Source organism: Aythya marila (assembly GCF_965140915.1).
Source record: "Aythya marila genome assembly, chromosome: 2".
NCBI classification, from domain to species: domain Eukaryota; kingdom Metazoa; phylum Chordata; class Aves; order Anseriformes; family Anatidae; genus Aythya; species Aythya marila.
The window spans coordinates 151,659,458-151,679,366 of record NC_139043.1 but is presented as its reverse complement, the minus strand read 5'-3'; the positions used below and the strand labels follow the sequence as shown (position 1 = coordinate 151,679,366).

At 39.6% G+C, this 19,909-nt stretch overlaps 1 protein-coding gene across 1 annotated transcript in view; it reads left to right on the top strand.

Annotated features, from left to right (window-relative positions):
• FAM135B (family with sequence similarity 135 member B) overlaps positions 1 to 19,622 on the top strand; it is a 194,708-nt gene extending 175,086 nt beyond the window's left edge. The window contains exons 12-20 of the mRNA XM_082753173.1: positions 4,350 to 4,504; positions 5,527 to 7,594; positions 9,217 to 9,383; positions 10,762 to 10,853; positions 13,437 to 13,534; positions 13,836 to 13,987; positions 14,555 to 14,665; positions 17,095 to 17,208; positions 19,227 to 19,622. Coding sequence (XP_082609299.1) covers positions 4,350 to 4,504; positions 5,527 to 7,594; positions 9,217 to 9,383; positions 10,762 to 10,853; positions 13,437 to 13,534; positions 13,836 to 13,987; positions 14,555 to 14,665; positions 17,095 to 17,208; positions 19,227 to 19,432 — 3,163 coding nt within the window. The 3' untranslated portion in view covers positions 19,433 to 19,622. The remainder of the gene's footprint in view (positions 1 to 4,349; positions 4,505 to 5,526; positions 7,595 to 9,216; positions 9,384 to 10,761; positions 10,854 to 13,436; positions 13,535 to 13,835; positions 13,988 to 14,554; positions 14,666 to 17,094; positions 17,209 to 19,226) is intronic.
• Positions 19,623 to 19,909: the final 287 nt, after the last annotated feature.

The following is a 19,909-nucleotide window of genomic DNA, read 5'->3' as shown; positions in this document are numbered from 1 at the left end:
GACAACGCAAAGATGTGAATGTTCACTGGAAGCAGCAGTGAAGGACCACACGGGAACACCACAACATTAGATGGAGGAACTGTAGGAGTGATGTGAGCTCAGGGCTGATAATTTGTTGATCAAGAATCAACAGTACAAAACACTTTGGGAAAATAAACAATGCACTGGGCTGCATTCACAAAAATATGCTATGAAATGTGAGCAAGGTGGTTATTTCATAGAATCATAGAATGGTTGCAACCCTCCTGCCATGGGCAGGGACACCTCCCACCAGACCAGGCTGCCCAAAGCCCCATCCATCCTGGACCCTCCAGGGATAGGGCGTCCACAGCTTTTCTGGGTGGCCTGTGCCAGTGCCTCACCACCCTCTGAGTGAAGAATTTCTTCCTTATATCTAATCAAAACCTACCCTCTTTTAGTTTAAAGCCATTACCCCTTGTCCTATCCCTACACCCCTTGACAAAGAGTCCCTCCCTAGCTTTCCTGTAGGCCCCCTGTAGGTACTGGAAGGCCGCTGTAAGGCCTCCGTAGAGCCTTCTCTCCTCCAGGCTGAACAACCCCAACTCCCTCAGCCTGTCCTCGTAGGAGAGGTGCTCCAGCCCCTTGATCATCTTTGTGGCCTTCCGCTGAACTTGTTCCAATACTTCTGTGTCCTTCTTGTGCTGGGGGCCCTAAAGCTGCATGCACTACTCCATGTTTCCATCTGCTTGACACTGCTTGCTTTTGACCAAAACTGCAGAGTATGAGGGGCCCCTTTCAACGCTGCAGTAGTGCACATCCTGCCTTCAGTTTTAGCTAGTGATTCCAAGTAGAGAGCATGGATACTACTCAGGATCTGACCCCTGATGGCAGAGTTAAAGGAAAGCAGCTCAGATTTGAATTTCAAAGTAATGTCCGAACTTTTGCTGCACTGAAACAGCCTGTTATCACAGGAGGACCACAGCATTACCAGAACAGAAACCCACTTTTCAGAAGTGGCTTAAAGGCCATGACATCAGGTTCTGTCATGATGATAAGTCTTAAGTGAGACATCTGTTTCCAACCAAGAGCAAAGAAGAAAATGAGTTTCTCAGAGCTGTTGCTAGGAACATTAAGGCTGATTCAGTGCTGGTGGAAAAGGCCATGACTTCATTATTGGATGGGTTATACAAGGGTACCTTTTTCTGACAAACTAGAGCAGGGCCATGGCTGCAAGGGCCCAGCTGTGCTCACTTAGTTCTCCCATGTCAGTTTTTAAGTAAGCTGTGTACATGGAAAGACCCATGGCAGGACCCCAGGGTGAGGTCAAAAACACTCACGGCCCCATCTAAGCAAACACAGCCCTGCACAAGGGGAAGCCTAATTGCATGAAGTGCTTTTATTTCTCCAGACAGCCACAGAGCTAGCCCATTTCCTACAGATAAACATAATTTTCCTCAGTGATTATCAAGGAGATAGAGTACAAAAAAATAAAATTGCTTGCAAATGCTAAAAGTTGATCTGTAAGGTAAATTCGGTATATATAGGCCTCATGGCAGAGTCCTGTTTTCCTTTTGGTTGTGGTAGATGGTGCAGTTAGAAAAGCAGAATCTTGGCTCCCACAGTATTATTAGTGTTGAGGGTGCCAGCAGGGAGTATTAATTGTGTTCAAAGAGGCTTCAGATGAGATCAGCTCTTCGTGTGCTGGGTGCTGTACAAACAACTCACACATGAGCAGGCTTTTCCCCCAGTTATTTCTTCCTTGTTACCAGATGAGGTTTTTTTTTTTTGCCTCCCATACTGTGGTTGTGAATTCTGTTAGGTCATGCACCTACATGCGTGGCAGTACTTGACTGCTCAAGTAGAATAGGAAGTACAGTTTCCAATAGGTTGGATATCACACAGCAGGTGGCTCTAGCAGGTGACATAGCCTCCCAACACTTTGCAGAAAAAAATATTTTTTCCTACACCTATCATTAATGATTCATTTTTCTTGTGCCAGGAACTGGTCTCAAAGCAAGTTTACTTATGATTTTTACACGTGGCCTTTAGTATAAACAACAATGCTGTTTATTAGTATGTCAGTGAGAACTTTGTTATGGTGCTAGGGCTTAACTCCAAATTCCCAGGTGTTGCTGCAGGCAAGACTGAGCAGCTAGCTGTTTGTGACTTCTGTCTGATTCATGCTTTAGCAATCAATGACTCGCCTATCTTTGAGAAAAAAATAGCTAGTAAGAGCAAATGATAGACAACAACAATTATGTTCTGAAGTTGAAGCCAGTATGCTGGTTTGCACAAGGTTTTTTGTGTATGGATATAGGAATCTTCTGTGCTGGCATGTGCTGACAGACCAATTACAAGAATTACAAATTTGTTGTTTAAGTTTTGCTTCATAATGTATAAAGAGTGTTTCTTCCAGTTAACTATCACAAGGTGATTACCTGACTCCCGCCAATGATAATCAAAAGTATTATCACTGTGCTGTCCTGTGGTAGCTGTCCAGAATTACCTTCATCCAACTGTCTACAAAAAACTTGCTTCCTCCCTCTTTATTCCTTAGGATAATGTATTTATTTTAGCCAAATCCACATCCCTGTGCCAGCTTAATGTAACATTCCTTGATGAAATCCAGGTAGCATTTTACATGTGCAAAAAGATGGAACAGAACAGCTATTCTAGTTCTACCAACAAGCAGTAGCTGAACCAATATGCCTTAGCTCTTTCATAAGTGTGTGAGATACCACACTGCTCTGAAGACTGGCATAAGCAAGATAGAGGGCCTACCATGTGTCCTTCTTGGCCTTGTTCCCCGCTGTTCTGGTCAAAGACATTTTTGATTATTGCTTCCTGCACCTGGGTTTTGAAACCCTTGGAACAGTCAGAGCAACAGACCTCTTTTCCTGATGAGAAAGCCAGTGGAGGGGCCCAGTCTCAGCCATCTGCAGTGACCCATGGGCTGACAGCAATGAGTCATGGAGCAGCAGGAGTGTTTTCCAATAAAGAAAGAGGTTTTGCATTGAGGGACTGTGCAAAGAAATCTCTATCAGAAAGAGAAATCAACTCATAGGACGTGTTCTGCAAGCACTGAGTACTCCTTTCAAACACACTGCCTCTGTCTTTTCCTACCATCCCCCCGTTAGTAACTGAGTATGCCTAAAGTTATCCACAGTCCACAATACTTACAATATTTGTTGTGATATCCAAATAATTCATGTTATTTGTTTTAAACATCTGTTATGGACACAGAAGATTGTTATTACACTAGAAGTACTACTGAGTGTGGAATAGAACCTGAAGTTCTGTTCCCTCAAACCTACTTTTTCCTTTGTCTGTTTATACCACTCATAGTTTTCAACCACCTTCAGTGCTCTTCTATCAAAACAGAAACCTTGGTGTCTTTGTCCTTAATCTTATCAGCATGGTGCAGTGGAAAATACTACTGGACTTCTCTGTGTCAGATATTTTACATGCTCATAGAAAGAAGCAGTTCTTGCTATACACAATTTGCCTGGTAGAATTGTTGAGGGGTTGTATGTCTTTATATCTACTCTGAATGCTGTGCAGCAAACTCTTAGTACATTCCTTCAGCTGGGTTAGGTTAGCCAAAGACAAATTCAAATGATGAAAACTCCATCTTATTTCTAACAGCTTTGTGCAGATGTACTTTTTGTTCTGGTCATGTGACTGTTCTTTTGTCATCATGTCTTCTGAGTGCAATGCTCCTGGTGTAATGAACTCGTCTCCTTTGTGTGATATCCTTCAGCATACCACAGTGGTCTTTATTCTACTCCATAAATTCAGCCAGATGTGGACTAATTCGTTAGCATTTTACCTAAACTGGCATTGACAGACATTTTGTAATTTGAAGAAGATTATAGATACTGAGTTTTAGTCTCAGGGCTAGCTCTGCAACATGGTCCATGGTGCGACAGACTGGGAGCTATTGCAACTTGGAGGGAATTTCTGAATGAATGAGCAGCAGAGGACATTACATTGCAGGTAGTGTGGCAGATGGGTTGCAGCAGTGATAAAGAGAGGGGAAAAAACATATCTTCCCACAAGGAACTTCCTTTTGCCTAGATGACTTCCAGTCTGCCCTGCTGCAGGGGATTGTGCCATTGTCCATGCACACCTTGGCATTTGTCTTTACTGAACTTCACGAGATATCTGCCTGCCCATCTCAGTATTACCTGCAAACCTGCTGCTGTGCACCCTGTCCCATCACGGAGGGTGTTAAATACAGGCATTAAATGGTATTGCCCCATATCAGCTGAAGGGCAGACACATATAGTAATTGTCTACATATCTGCCTTTGCTGCCTGGCTTGCAGTGACTGAGAAAAAGCATGGTAACCATTCGAATACTCAATTTCTTTTGTCCTTTGCTGCCAGGATCCAAAGTCACGGACAGATTTCTACAGAAATTCGTAATTCAGAGTACTTCACCAGCATGCCCCCGCTGCCAGCAGAATGCCTCGACATAGATGGGGACTGGAACACACTTCCAGTTATTTTTGAAGACAGGTATATGGATTTGCCTTGCAAAGGTGAGTGAAACACCCCAAGGTACATGAGACAGCTTGAGCTGAGGAGGTTCACTTCCCCAGCTGAAGGTAAATGATCCTATATAACTTGTGCTGACTCTGCCTTGGATCAAAGCACAACCCACTGTAAAATATAACTGAATCCTCTATTTTCTCTCATAGTGAACTTTAGAGTATTTCCTGTAACTTCATAGTTTTCATCTTCCAAGTAAGATGTTAAGTTGCAAGGACTGGAGGCAAAACCTAGAAAGAAAGCAAAACCATTTTTATTACAGCAACTAACTTCATACTCAGAGTGACATCTAGTGTTAAGAAGAGTCAGAACAACAACAAAATAAAATTTGTGTGAAGCCTAACATGGTGTCCAAAAGGGAGTATTGCTTTTTTTTTTTTTTTTTAAAAAAATCCTCTAGAGTAGCCAAACTGGATTTTTCATTAAGAAAAAATACTTAGTTCTTCAAGCGTATAGTAAAACCTCATAGCACTTGCTTCCCTTTTCAACAATTGTTAAGTGTAGCAGAGAGATAGTATCATAAGTAAGTATAGCCCAGTAAAGATGACCCGTAGCCATTTCCAGAGCTATCATACTTGCTAAATTTTGACAGTAACAATTACAGATATTTAAACTATGAAACTCCATATTAAACTGATTCACAAGCAAGATCTACTCTTCATACAATGTGGTACAACAGCAGGAGTGCAACGAAATGCCAGCTTTGATTTACCAATTCTAGAAACTAGCAGTATAAATACAGTTGTACAGAGGAAAGTTTTTTTTTTCACCTAACTGTAACTGTTTACTGAGCATAATTCCAATTAAATGCCCTGGGCCATTTGTATTTGTAATATAACTCTAATGTAAAGATAATTCTTAACATAATAAATAATGTAGAGATAATTTACAACATAAATATACATACTTCTCTAGGCCTTACAATCACTTTTCCAAGTCCTACATCACATTGGGATAATATGTCATGTTCTTGCAGATACCACTTTTTTTTTTTTTTTTTTCATCATTTCAGATCAGAATTTGGATGTTTTCCCAGATTTTGAGGTTCCTGAACATACACAAATGGATGTAATAGACAACAAGGAAGATTTTTCGTCAAATGATACCACTGCAGTAACAAAAGGGGACTTTGGAAAAGGTACTCTGCTAATACACACAGACAGGATAAATGGGAATCTGTCCTGCTTGTACAGTGGTACTGAAGGTGCTGCTCATGCAGCAAAGGGTTTAAACCCACACTCCACATCTCAGGTATGTACATTGAACAAAGAAGGCCAAAGGAAACCTGAAAATATTTTTGTTTCAAGTAAGGAAACTACTGACTCAGAGCCAGGCAATACAGAATGCACATCAGAGGAATTTAAAACATGTAAAGAAGTTTTATTAAAAGACAATAGACTTGCAGCAGATGTTACCTCTGGAGACATGAAACCTAGCAATAAGGATGCCCACAAAAGTGAGCCTGTGTTAATTGTCAGTGCTCAGTATGAGTGTGAAGCATGTGGAACTGATAGCTTGGAAGACAGGTCTGAAATACAGAAAACAGCTGAATCTGGTCATCCTGAGAATAATTTCACTTCTGAGCTTGCACTGAGTGAGTTAACCAGTCTTGAAAAAACAGCAGATACAGACAACAAGACTCTGCTGCCCGTTTTGAAAGCTTTGCCTGCCCACAGCTTGGAAGTAAAACTGTTCGCAAAGGAGCAACGAACTGAAGAGTGTGAAGAATTTACCCTGATGTCAGGAGTTATAAAGAGATCCTCCTCTATAATATCTGATTCAGGCATTGAAAGTGAACCAAGCTCAGTGGCATGGTCTGATGCTCGTAGCCGGGCTCTGGAGCTGCCTAGTGATCGAGAGATCCTGCACCATTTGGTACGGAGACACGCCATCCACCGAAATTCCTTGGAGGGTGGCCACACAGAAAGCAATACCAGCTTGCCCAGTGGAATCCAAGCATCACTCACATCCATTAGCTCTTTGCCCTTTGAAGAAGAGGAGAGAGAAGTGGAGCTTACCAAACTGACCAAGTCTGTTTCAGCTCCTCAGATCAGTAGCCCAGAAGAGCCTGTGGAGGAGGTGGATATATCCAAACACAGTGAAGCAACCTCAGGAGACTCAGAAAGATATTTAAAAAGTTGCATGGAAACAGAGGACGAAGATAGGCAATTAATCATGGACTTCTCTGTGTGTCATATCACCACTGAAAGTGGACAGCTAGAACCAAAAGAACATCCCATACCCACTGCCAAACACAGTAGTGGTCACATGGAATTACATAAGGAGGAGGCAGAGGAAAGTCTTTCAGAGACTTACTGTAGTTTGGAATGTGCAAAACCACCTGCATGTCCAAAGTCACTCAGAGATAACATCTCTGAATGCCAGTCACTGGAGAGCAATGGTGAGTGCAGCTTAAAAACACCAAGGGCTAATAATTACTTGGACAAAAGTACAGAAAAGTTTGATGCATGCACCAAGGATCCAAAGGACAAACCTAAGCCTGACACTTTTGAAATAGAACAAGGCTTTTACACCGATATCAGAGTAACAGGAGAGGAGAGTTTCTCACAAAGCAAAAAGGTGTTACCAGATACTTGTAATCCTGTTTCAGCTGCTTCAGAGACTTCAACAGAATTTGGCTCAATGCAAGGAGAATGCGGTAGGTCTCTTGCTGATGAGAGCCAGCTGGTGTACACAGAAATGCAGGGGTTACAAGAAATTGAGCTCAATGACTCACCTGCCTCAGCAGACCCTGCTTCAGGATCCTACCAGGATGAATACCCTCAGGAACCCAACAGCCAAGACCATAAACTTGTTGCTAATGGCACTGGGTTTCATTCGGTGACGACAGAGGGGGTAGCACTGGAAAGCAGAAAGGCTGTTGATGTGGTTAACCTCTCTGTCTCTTGCACAGCCACATGTCTTCCCTTTTCTTCTGTGCTCAAAGAGACCCCTGCGATGGTCGGCTTCTCTGCAAAGCAGGCTGTGTTCCCCATCACACGACAGCCTCTAGGCTCCTTTGGAGTTGTTTCTTCTAACTCAAATGAGGTGGATGAAGAGGCCAATGAAAGGATGCTGAAGTAAGAATGTCTAATTACTTTTAATTAATGTTGCAGTGATGCCAAGAGACCCTGACAAAGTTCAGAGCATAGTGAAAGTTTGCATTCAGAGACAGTTGCTGGAATTACAGTATAAGTTATCCAAATAGACATATGGCTTATACACAATAAATAATCTAAGTAGACAGGAAGAACAAAAACACAGAGAATCAAGATCTTTAAAGATTATTAGGTCCTTAATCCTCATGGAAATGAGTGGGATTTAGGTGTCTAAATAGGCTTTAAAATTTGGCATTCCATCAACAAGTCACATTACCAAGACGTGGATATTGATCCCAGATATTTGCTTCACTATAACAGTGTCATAGCTTGTTTTTCTTTTCTGCTTAATTTTACTCATTAGTGAAACTATAAAAGGGATACACAGATTGGTTGGCAGGGCATCAGCTTCAGTGAAACTGGAAAACGGGAGAGTAAGCATACTGAGAAGAGGTGTTTTTGTTTGTTTATGTGTTTTTCTCTTGTTTCTTACCCCATGAAAAAAATGCCACATCATGGTCTTGATTTTACAGTGGCCTATGCCACAGACTGACATGCTAGTAAATATACAATTTTGTTATATTTTTTGTGTCTCTGCTGTGCTGAAGGAAAATGGTAGCATGGGAATTTCTCAACCCATTCACCCATGTTGGTTCTCTGCACGTGCATTCATTTGGGACCTAAGTTTTACTTTCATTTTTATTTTTTTAACATCTTGAGGTTCATTTGATGAACCCTGCTGTAAATCCCGCTTGATATAAGCACAAAATATATTCCTTCTTTGTGAAGCAGAATACTTAACCATGTATTCATGCATTGATGAATTCAGGGCCTCTAGGTCCATGGCCAGAATATTAGATTTTTTGTTCTTGAGTCCTTTTAATGTCAGTAGGGTTGATGTAAGTAATTTTCACCATCATACTGATTGGCCTTAGGCTACCCCCAAGGTTTAAAGGTTTATATCTCCTGGCCAGGTCCATCACAGTTTTCTAATCCTACACTTATATTGTGATTTTGAATTCCTAAAAGCTCTGGATAAGTTTTTCTACTTAAAAAGCCACTGAAGTGTTTGTCACCTTTGGGTAGCTTCAAGGTGAGTTCATATGTCAAACTTTAGGCCTTCATCAGAGGAGGGGTTATCTTAATTCTTTCAGCTCTGAGCTGCTTTTCCACTTAGCCACTAAATGTTTTCAAGACTACCCCAAACCAAACCAAACCAAAATATGTCATCTCTGTAATGAGGTGTACCCTTAAACTCCACTGTCTGAGGAATGGGGAGAGCAACCTGCCTATAAATGTTTCTGATGGTATAATTTTGCTTTTCAGTGTCAGTATGTCTGAGGACATTTATAAGATGCAAATTTTGCAATTCTGCATTTTATTCTCATAGTTCTTGGCCACCAGAAGGTTCTTTGTGTTCCTGTAGCAGGTGTGAGATACTGAAGGTTTTTACCTATTCCCTGTATGGCATCAAACCATTTGGGAATAGTTTTTCTTCCCTGCATCTTGATTTCTCTCAATCAGAATAGAACCTTCTTATTTCTAGTTTGAGGGTTTTTTGTTGGACACCCAGTTCTACTGTGATTAATTAATCTATTCTCCAGTTTTTATCAGGCCAAAGAAAAATTTAAAAAAGAGATGAAGATTGAAGGATTTCTGTACAGTGACTTATCTGTACTAGCATCTGATATCCCATATTTTCCACCAGAGGAAGAGGAAGAAAATTTGGAAGATGGAATTCACCTGGTTGTCTGTGTCCATGGGTTGGATGGTAAGACCAAGAGGAATAGATATGTGTAAGAGTCACTCAAGTGTAAACAAAACAAAAGAAAGGCATATCTACAGGAAGTGGGAAAGAACAGAGAGTCTATGGAAAACATTTATCTTAACTAAGTATTCAGTTTCCTTTATGTTATTCAGTTCATTGTAATAAAGGGTCTAGGAAAATATTAAGTATTTTCTTTATGAAATGGGTGCTGCACTGTTTTGTTTTGTTTTGTTTTTCTGTTTTATTTTATTTAATCAGAATTCTACACCAAATCACATCATCCCTTCAGCATACAGTAAGAGTACACTACAGTAGTTCCTCTTGTCTTTCCGGAGGTATCTGGTTGTTTAGCAGTATGTCACTGGGATGACATTATTAAACAAAATAAACTGATATTATAGGATAGATAGTGGCTGGACTTAGAATGTGGGAAAATTGAAATCAATATTCACTACAAAGGAAGCCTGGCCTGAAATATTTTAAATACATGCTTACTAAGCAGAAAGCAGATATATTAAAGTTGAAACTTCTCTTGATAAGCTATTGGCTTCAATGGGGAAGGTGAAAGCGTTAACCTTGAGACTATGGAGAAGGAAGGGCAGAGCCTCAGAAAAGTGTGAAATTCTCCTTGGTTTGTGCAAGAACCATTGCCATCCAATACACCAATGACAGTGATAAGTTTCTTACGAGGAGAAGGTACCTCCGTTTCCAGAAAAAATAATTCAGAATACCTTGTAATTTACCTAATATGGAATTGGGACATTTTGTTCATCTCCCAAAATGATAGAAACATACAATGGCAAAGATTGGAACTTGAAAATCATGTAGTTCTAACCACCCTGCTAGTCTTGTAAAATATTACTAGACTGACATCATTTTAGCACCAAATTTAATTGTGAGAGGAGAGGCAGGCTGCTGTGCATATGAAGGCACATCCTTATCCCCCTTATCCAGGTACATGTGCTGAAGTTCCCAGCATGGCTGCAGTGTCTCCTTGGGGTGTCACCAGCTGCAAATTGGGAAGGACATATGTTAACCTTTTGATGACGCCTTGTCTTACCTACATTGTTCAGCAATTAAGGGACAGAGTTATTCTGGGCCTGATCTTTGCCTTCTCCTCCCACTTTTTAGAGAGCACATGAAGTGCCCAGCAGCAGGATGTGAGGTCCAGCCCTCCTTGCACATGTTGTGGGTATTCTTGCTCTCCTGATGTTTCAATGCATGATCATATGGTGTGGTGAGCTGCCTTAGCAGCATTTAACAAGAGGTCCCTGGTGCCAAGGTTTATAAGAAGGTTTATAAGAAGAAAAATTTATTAAATTGAATTTATATATATATATTCCTGTTGAATCGCATGTTATAAATTGCCATCTGTTTCCAGGTAACAGTGCAGATCTACGGCTGGTAAAGACTTTTATAGAACTGGGACTCCCTGGTGGAAAACTGGACTTCCTAATGTCTGAACGAAATCAGGTAGTGTAGAGCTAATTTCTGTCTTCATTTAGATCTCCTACAACCTGTTGCCATTGCTGCAAAAGGACCTTCAGTAAGGCTCTTTCAGAAGCTGGATAAAGTAAAAGCACTGAGGAATTTAGGGAATTTTATGTAGGATTTAGTTCAAAGGCCTGCTCCTGTCTGAGGTGATAGGGTATTCAAACACACCAGGAAAGATTCCTTGCATTGAACTCAAAGTTCAGTGTATTACTTATAGGACTAAACCTTAGAGAAACCAAATGGATTTATCCTCTCAGTTTGCAAACTTAGCAGCTGGGTGCCTCTGCCTTTTGGATGCTGTACAACACAGCACCGACAGAAAGCAGCAGGTTTAGTAATGTTAAATTCTCTGGAGGATTAGAAATATCCAGAAGGTGTTGTCAGTTGCTTTTGATGCATCAGCCATTGTTTCTCCTGTTGCAAGGCTTGTGAGATTTATTTTCTTGAATGATAAATAAGTGTCTTCCAGAGCAATTCATTGCTAGCCTAGGCAGAACACCAGAAATGAATTCTTTGGCCTGCTTCGCAATGAACCCATATTTATGACACCTTTATGCATAGAATAAGGATTTCCAGTGCCCAGTCAAAAACATTATTCTGATTTATGAGCAGCCAAGAAACTAGAGTCAAAACTCTCTTTGTTCAATAGCTTTTATATTTTGAAATGGCCAGTTGTTGTTTGTCTGTGAACTTGCCGCCTTTCAGTGTACATCTCTGCCAGAAGTGGACCTGCATGGTTAATGTGAACAAAATGGAAATAATGAGGAGACCAGACTTGCATCGAAGTTTCTCCTGATGCTTTGCAAGGCTGAAAGGATTAGCTCTTACAACATCTCTGTTTACTATTATATTGAACCCATAATGGAAACTTTCAGTCCTCCTGTAGTAAGGAAGTGTGTGCAAGCTCACATAGAACTGGATAGGACCGATATCTTTTGATGAATGTTTTGATGCTTTAAAACATCCTGTCACAGTTTTTTCCCTGCTCTGGGAACCACATTTAAAATGATCCATGAAATCAGTCATTTAGCTGAAGTTTGCTTTACAGAATAAAATTTAAGCCACATTTTTATGCACTCATCTGTAATATATTTGACAAGCTCAGTCAGGCTGAGATGATACTGAAGAATGGAGGTATAACCAGGTGAAATATGACATTTGATGTGTTTTGTTTGTGGTTAATGCTCAGGCTGGTATTCTTCCATTTTTAAACAACCTGAAAGATTTGGGATAATGAGCCTAAGGGGAAATTGTTAATTATCAATGCAGGCTAAACAAACCGGCAAGAGGTTATTGGACTGTTTGTAGTATAGAAGAACATTTATTTTAAGGCAGTGTTGCAAAGTGAATATGCTCGTTTTCCTTTGCAAGAGCTGCAATTAGTAAGATGGGTTGTGTTACAAAAGCATTAATTACTAGATATGCTTGCTCTGAATAGCTGTTCCAACATTTGATGATTTTGTGGCATCTCATTAGTTACAAATTTGATTTAGAGTCCTGTTAGAGTGCCAAATGACACAGTTCTGAATAAGATCTGCCTGCAATTGTATAGACTAGACAATATATTATTAGTTTTATTGTATCAAAACTACCATAACTGTTGCAAGCAACAAATTGTTTAAGTCCCTCTCTGGCACTCATTATCTTACTGACATTCTTGAATAACAAACACACAGCATTTAATTAAGATGGCCTAATAATTTTGTGATTGTGTCTGTAGTGTCAACATCACCTATATGTAGTGTATAAAGCTGTAACTATTTTATTATAGTAATCCATTAAATCCAAAATATAAAAAGCTTTTCTTCCACACGCAGAGTACGGTGCCTGGAGAGGCTAAGCAGTTCTCAACCTTGTCAAGTCAGGCTGCTTTAAAACCTTACTTTTGACTCTGAAATCACTCGGCCTGACACTATTAATCTTACTATTAATAAACCTTAGGCCCAGATTTATCCAATTATGCCTAAATTAGAGGCACAGTCACTAGAGAAACAGAAGCAACCACAGAAGGTAATGTAATCCCCTTAAAATACAGTTTCTAGAGGGCCCTATTTCCATACCCTACAAAGGAAGCACAAGGTAACTCCTGTCCTAAATTGAAAGCCCGGGTCATATTCCTGAAGCTAAAAGGCACAATATAGAGTCAAAGAACCTCCGCGATGAAAGATTTTGCCTTATCTTACATGGGAGCTTAATGAAGACAATTAATTTCCATACGGGCTATACTGAGAGCCCTAAGACTGATAGTGACAAGTGTTGTTACTGTTAAAGCTGTGTGAGAAAAAAAATACTTGCCTTGAATAAGTTAACAATTTTAGTTGAAATAATTTTGATATTAATCTGAAAATGAAAATTTATGGCTGTTTTCAAAGGGCTTCTATTTTGGGAGGACTAAGCAACAGAGAAAAATTCTTCCCCATTGAGCAAGTACAAAGAAAATTTGGACTAGTTATTACTTTTGTGATTGCAGCTTACTTTGAAAATAACGTTAGTCTATGATATATGTATACTTCAATAAGAGCAATATATTTGAATTCACCTACTCAATCCTTTTTACACTAGACTGATACTTTTGCTGATTTTGATACAATGACTGACCGATTGTTGGATGAAATTATTCAGCATATTCAGTTGTATAACCTCTCCATATCCCGAATAAGGTAAGCATTCTGATAGTTAATTGTCTGTAACTATTTGTGGTCATCAGCATTGTTCTGTGAAATTAGCTTTTTCAAAAGTGTCCTGTGTCAAAGGCCATTGAAGTCAGTGAGCTGAGTTTTTACATGTGTTATAGCTGGAAGAGTATCCACTAGGCTGAACAAAATGTAAAATGATAGCTAAAGGATGATACTGAAAGCTCTGATAGAGTCCCCTCAAGAGCAATTTTTGCTGCCTTTACATTTAATTTAAATAACATACAGATGGATTTTGGCATTAATATAATTCTGTTTCTCCTAACAGTTTTATTGGACATTCCCTCGGTAATGTCATCATCCGATCTGTACTAACTCGCCCCAGGTTTCGCTATTACCTCAACAAGTTACATACCTTCCTGTCCCTCTCTGGACCTCACCTGGGAACACTTTACAACAATAGCACTTTGGTTAGTACAGGTAAGAGTTAAATGGGAAAGCTATGACTTACTGGAGTCCATGGCAGAGTATATGAGAGAGCAACATGTGGAGGTAGCAGTAAATTGTGACAACGTGACACATACACTGTACCTATGGCAAATATTTGTTGAAGACTTCAGACTCAGAGAAAATAGCAGTGAGAGAGGCTTTCAGGGCCTACTACATGGTCCAGCATTGTGGAAAATCCAGGGGTGTGGAGCAGCAAGAGATGACCTTTCTTCCACTGTGTTCTTCCACTTTTTATACTGCCAATAAAGAGAGGCATCTCCAAGGCTGAAGAAAACACTTACAGTACTATGGAAAATGAATGGCCCTATGTTCACCCTTCCTGAACGTTTATGTTACCATGACACTGGATAGTCCAGAGAGACCCTTAGACTTTTCTCTTTGTTTATTAACAATACAAGAGAAAACAAAGACTTACACTGAGTTACAGTGCTAACTGTACTGTAATCTCTTCAAGTTTATTATTATAGGCACACAACTTCAATCCCCTTGTTTGATAATCAGCAAAAAGGCTAAAAATATACACCAATTTTATTCCAGGTCTGTGGCTCATGCAGAAGTTGAAAAAATCAGGGTCACTTTTGCAATTGACCTTCAGGGACAACGCAGATTTGCGCAAGTGTTTCCTCTACCAGCTCAGCCAAAAAACAGGTGAGTAGGGCTTAATGTTGTGTAAATGTTGGGGGATGTTCCAAAGGATTGTGCTAGATACTATGTATTCCAGGGGGTAAAGAAAATCTGCATTTCATTATTGATCTTTCTTTAAATGTCTTGCTTTCAAGAAGGTCTGCCCTGTCTAATAAGTGTTTTATCTGCCTTTTATCTGCACCATTACTAGTGGATGTAGTTGCCAAACAGTTAGTGCCCAATAAGACCTACATGCTGTAATAAATATGCACCTAATTTTGTATTCTTCAAGCAAGAAATACTATTCTTGACAGGCCACCATAACTTAATTTATGTTATTAGATGCAAACTGTTTTTCCTTTTTTAATATTTTTTTAAGTTCAACATCTCTTGTCTTTAGGAAATATGGTGCTGTGAGATGAAGAGCAAATTTTATTCATGTCTATTGTGGCACCTCTGTACTACAGAGAAAGATGTATGGCCATACGCTGTAAAAATGATGTCTACATCATTTTACCACTTCCTTGGTCTGTTATGAATAAATGAAATAAATCAGACTTTCCCTAAGAAAAGAAAGCAAGCATTATCCTTCTGTTCAGACAAATGTTTTCTTCTAAAAGTTATTTTAATATTGTGCGTAAGCTAGTGCTAAGGATGCACTCACAGTCACTACTTGATATTTTATTTTTTTCTCTTACTCTGCTATGTTGCTAATAGGAAACAAATACTATCTTAATACAGGTACAACTTAATACTTGGTCTGACAGACAGAGCTGTTTCATAATTTTCTGACCACAATACATGACCTAATCAATGACAGGAAGATGCTATATCTTGGCATTATTTAAATTTCCTTATTTGAATTTTCCTTTGGTTCTCTAGCTCCCATTTTTTATGGACCACAGTGGGATATTTGCTTTAAGACAGTCATGTTCAAATAAAATTTGTTCTACATAGGAAGCTCGCATTGTTACTTCCCAAGCCAAGAATTCCTAAGTATTCCTGTGAGTTAAAGTGACTTGTTGCCTGTTAGCTTGATAGACTGGAGATCTGGCAGACAGTAAATGAAGGTGATGTCTCTATAATAGCAGAAAGTTAAGTATCAAAAAGGTTGCCTGTAAATTAAAACGATCCAGGTCGATGCTTAGGAGAAAAATCTTAAATTGTAAAATTCTATATTAAAATGTATGAGCTAGCACAATGAGTCAGAATTGAGGTGCCCTTACTCTAGCACTCTGCTCCCAAAAGTGGTAAGAGCACCTACAAAGGGACACATTTGATTGAGAGTACCTACAAAGCTGCAGTGTTTTGCTTGCTCTCTCTTTGAGCCTCCAGCAATTTCTGACTTTCTTAAAGTAGAAATCCCTTCCACTATTCAATTTCATTAAATGTTTCTTGTGCTTGTCTCAGAAGAAAATAAAAATGACATTGCTCCCTACTGAGTCTCTTTACATAAGATTTTAGTTATGTTAAAACTCATTGATGCCTCTTACATTTTACCCCAGAGAAGTCACAAACGCAATTGGTTTGATTACACAGGAAGAAAATGATGGCTTCAGCCAGGCTTAGTAGAGGCAGCTATCAGGGCTCTTCCTCGTGGTGGTGATGGTCAACTTTTCTATTAAGCACTAGAAAGCAAAGGACTTTGTTCTGGGTCTCTTTTCTGTAAGGGGAAGGGAAGGATGAAGGCCAAACCGACAACATTCCTATGTACAGAATAATCTCTGAGTTAGTGTAGATTATCTGTGTCCATACTCCTACTCTTCTGCTGAATGTGGGTGATCTAGAGCTCAAGAGATCTCAGACAGAGTAAGTAGCAGGAGTCTTTTCATAGCGAATGGTGGCTCCATTACTTCCAGGGAAGAGGGAGAATTCCTGGTTTCCAGTCCATGTACCATCAGTGTGTATTTATCCAAGGACTGCCGGATGCAAGGACTGGATCCCAAGGCTCCTTCCACACTGATGTAATAGTATGACATCATAGTGGTGAAGCTGATTTCTCTTCTCCTTCTCTCTCTATATTTTGTTTGCTATTTTACTAATTGGTTGTACTATTTTTTAAAATGTGATCCCCAAATCTGTGAACATTTACTCATGCAAGTACACCCATGGACTACAGTGATCCTGTACATGTGTTTGCAATGTTTACAGGCATAAATATTTGCAAGATTAAGTTTTTAATCATTTACTCTTTGAAACGTAGTCAGTTCTCACTTTTTTTGTTGTTATTGTTGTTGATATACAATTAACTTGTATGAGCATTGATAAGTAACAAATAGTTCATAGAAACAGCAGCAATGTTTTTAAGTTATTCTTGTGAATATTTCTGTTTTGTATGTTTTAATTACTCTTCATTTGTTTTTCACAATAGATTTTAAAGTGCATTTCAACATGAATATGATTGTGCTGTTCAACACTGTAATAAATGCATTTAATGAATTTGTTTGCCACAGGCCTTCAGTACTTTAAAAATGTTGTGTTAGTGGCCTCACCCCAAGACAGATATGTACCCTTCCATTCAGCAAGAATAGAAATGTGCAAAAATGCTCTTAAAGACAGACACACAGGTATGTTTAAGATCCATTCTATATTTACAAAGCTGTTGAGAAATTGTGATTTTGTGTAAATCAGAAGGGTTTTTCATAAGCATGATGTAAACTCAAATGTTTATTTGATAAGGAAGAAAGTATTCTACTCTCACAGGACATGACTGAAATCAAGAAAATATTTCAAAGATACTCTTTGTCTGATGAAAATAGGTTTCAATCAGGTTGTAATCAAAGATTTCATATTGCTCTTGCCTCCGTAAATAATTTTTTAAATTGTGGAGATAATAGAACTAGTTCCTAACAATGTTTCTCTTTAGTCTACTGAATTATTAGTATTGTCTCACATGACAAAATCTCTTTCAGCACATCCAAAGTCAATGGGTTTTCCATTTGTTTTCAGTAGTATTTGGGTGATTGCCGGGTAATTTGAAAGATGTAAAATCATACTGGTTTGTAATAAAATCTGCAAAGTACATCAGCACTCATGCCATTAGAGGCCTAGCTTTCCTGTGAGTTTAGTTTGTGCATTGTTCCAAATACTGCCTTTGTTATTTGCAGTCTCCCTCGCTTATAAAATGTTTCATCGTTTCAGTTTGATACCACTTCCAGAAATATGTTCAGTGTAATTTTATACCAGTTTCAGATACATAGTTATGTAGAAATGGAGGTTGTCCTTGGAAGCTGGTAGCTAGTCCCTAGTGGGGTTCCCCAAGGTTCCATTGTAGGCCAGTTCTTTTCAGTGTTTTCATAAATGACTTGGATGTAGGACTTAAAGGCGTTTTGAGTAAGTTTGCAGATACTAAACTGGGAGAAGCTGTTGACCCCCTTGAGGGTAGAGAGGCCTTGCAGAGAGATCTTGAGAAATTGAGCTGGGTAATCACCAAACATATCAAACATATCAAACATATCATAACAAGAGCAAGTGCCACATTTTGCACTTGGGAAGGGGCAAACTTGTCTATATGTACAGACCGGGGGACAGGAGGCTGGAGTGTGGTCCTGCAGAAAGGGATCTGGAGAATTTGGTCAACAGCAAGTTCGATATGAGTCAGCAGTGTGCCCTGGCAGCCAAAAGGGCCAACTGTACCCTGGGGTGCATCAAACACAACATTGATAGATAGTCAAGGGAAGTCCACTCTACTGTGTGTTGGTGTGGCCTCACCTTGAGTACTGTGTGCAGTTTTGGGAGCCGCAATTTAGAAAGGATATAAAATTATTAGAAAGTGTCCAAAGGAAGGCAATAAAGATAGTGTAGGGCCTAGATAGGGCCTAGAGGGCAAGACATGGCTGAGGTCGCTTGTTTTGTTCAGTTTAGAGAAGAGAAGGCTGAGGGGTTACCTCATTGCAGGACTACGGTTTCCTCAACAGGGGAAGCAAAAGCAGGAGGTGTTGATCTCTTCTCTCTGCTGACCAAGGGCCAACATGGTTGCCTTCACACAGATCTTTTCGTCTTACCTAACACATGAATTGAAAGGCAGTTTTCTAACTCTTTCTTCAGGTGTTTTTTTTTTTCCTCAGGGACATTTTTGGCCTAGTAGAAGCCAGACCTACATCCATGAGTGCAAGCTTCCTGAGCTGCTGTTGTTGCCCTATAAACTTCTAAACTATCTGCAGAAAGGCATGATGTTCTTCCTGCATTAGATTACCCAGAAAAAACAAACAAACAAACAAAAAAACCACACATATCTTGCCTGACCCTTTTGCATTCAGCTTCACAGGCAGTATGAATCCAGACCTCTTTCCCTGGAGGAAATGTGTGTTTCTTTCCACCTCAGGAGAAATGGAACTAAATGCTGAGGCATGTCCCACTCTTCGTGCTAGCAGCTTCACTAGGTCTCTCTGGGTGGCCAGTCGCTCCATTACATTAATAACATCCTGGTACATGGCAAACCATTGAAATAAACTGCTTTCACTTGCATTTTGTTATTATTTGTTCCATTTTCCTTCTCTTTGTGACTGTAATTAAATAATACTGGAAAGAAAGAGGGGATCTGGCAGTTTTGGCATGTACGTGTGACTTTTAAAATCTTTTGCAGGTCCTGTTTATGCAGAAATGATTAACAACCTGCTCCAGCCTTTGATTGGGGCGAAGGACTGCACTTTGATCAGACACAACGTGTTCCATGCTCTGCCAAACACCGCCAACACATTGATTGGCCGGGCAGCCCACATTGCTGTGCTGGACTCTGAACTTTTCCTGGAGAAGTTTTTCCTTGTGGCAGGACTCAACTACTTCAAATAGTGCCTGAAGTATGGGGTAGCAGAAGCAAACCATTTCACTGAGTGGAGGAGAATCCCTTAGCCAAAAGCGTGCAGTGTTAGAAATGAGATCAGGTGGGACTTTCAATCTCTCTCCATTTCCATTTCTGTTTCAGAGAATAAAGTGCTATGGCTTTAAGGCATTCAAGCTTCCAAATATTGGTGCTTTTGGAAGAAATAAATATTCCTCTTCTGTTTATATGTTGTTTGTCCACATAAAGATATGAACTACTTCTGAAGTAGAGAATCAGAATAAAGATGGTTAATATTATCTAAATGTGATGGGACCAATATGATCACCATTTCTCTCAGATAATAACCCAGGAATTTGTCTGTTCTTGATTTAATGCTTATTTACATTTTAACAAAGCTATACATCTGTAGCACTTTGAGGTGGCTAATACAAGAGGAAACAAGTGTATATGAACTCAGGTTAAAACCTCCTTTGCAATGAAATGAA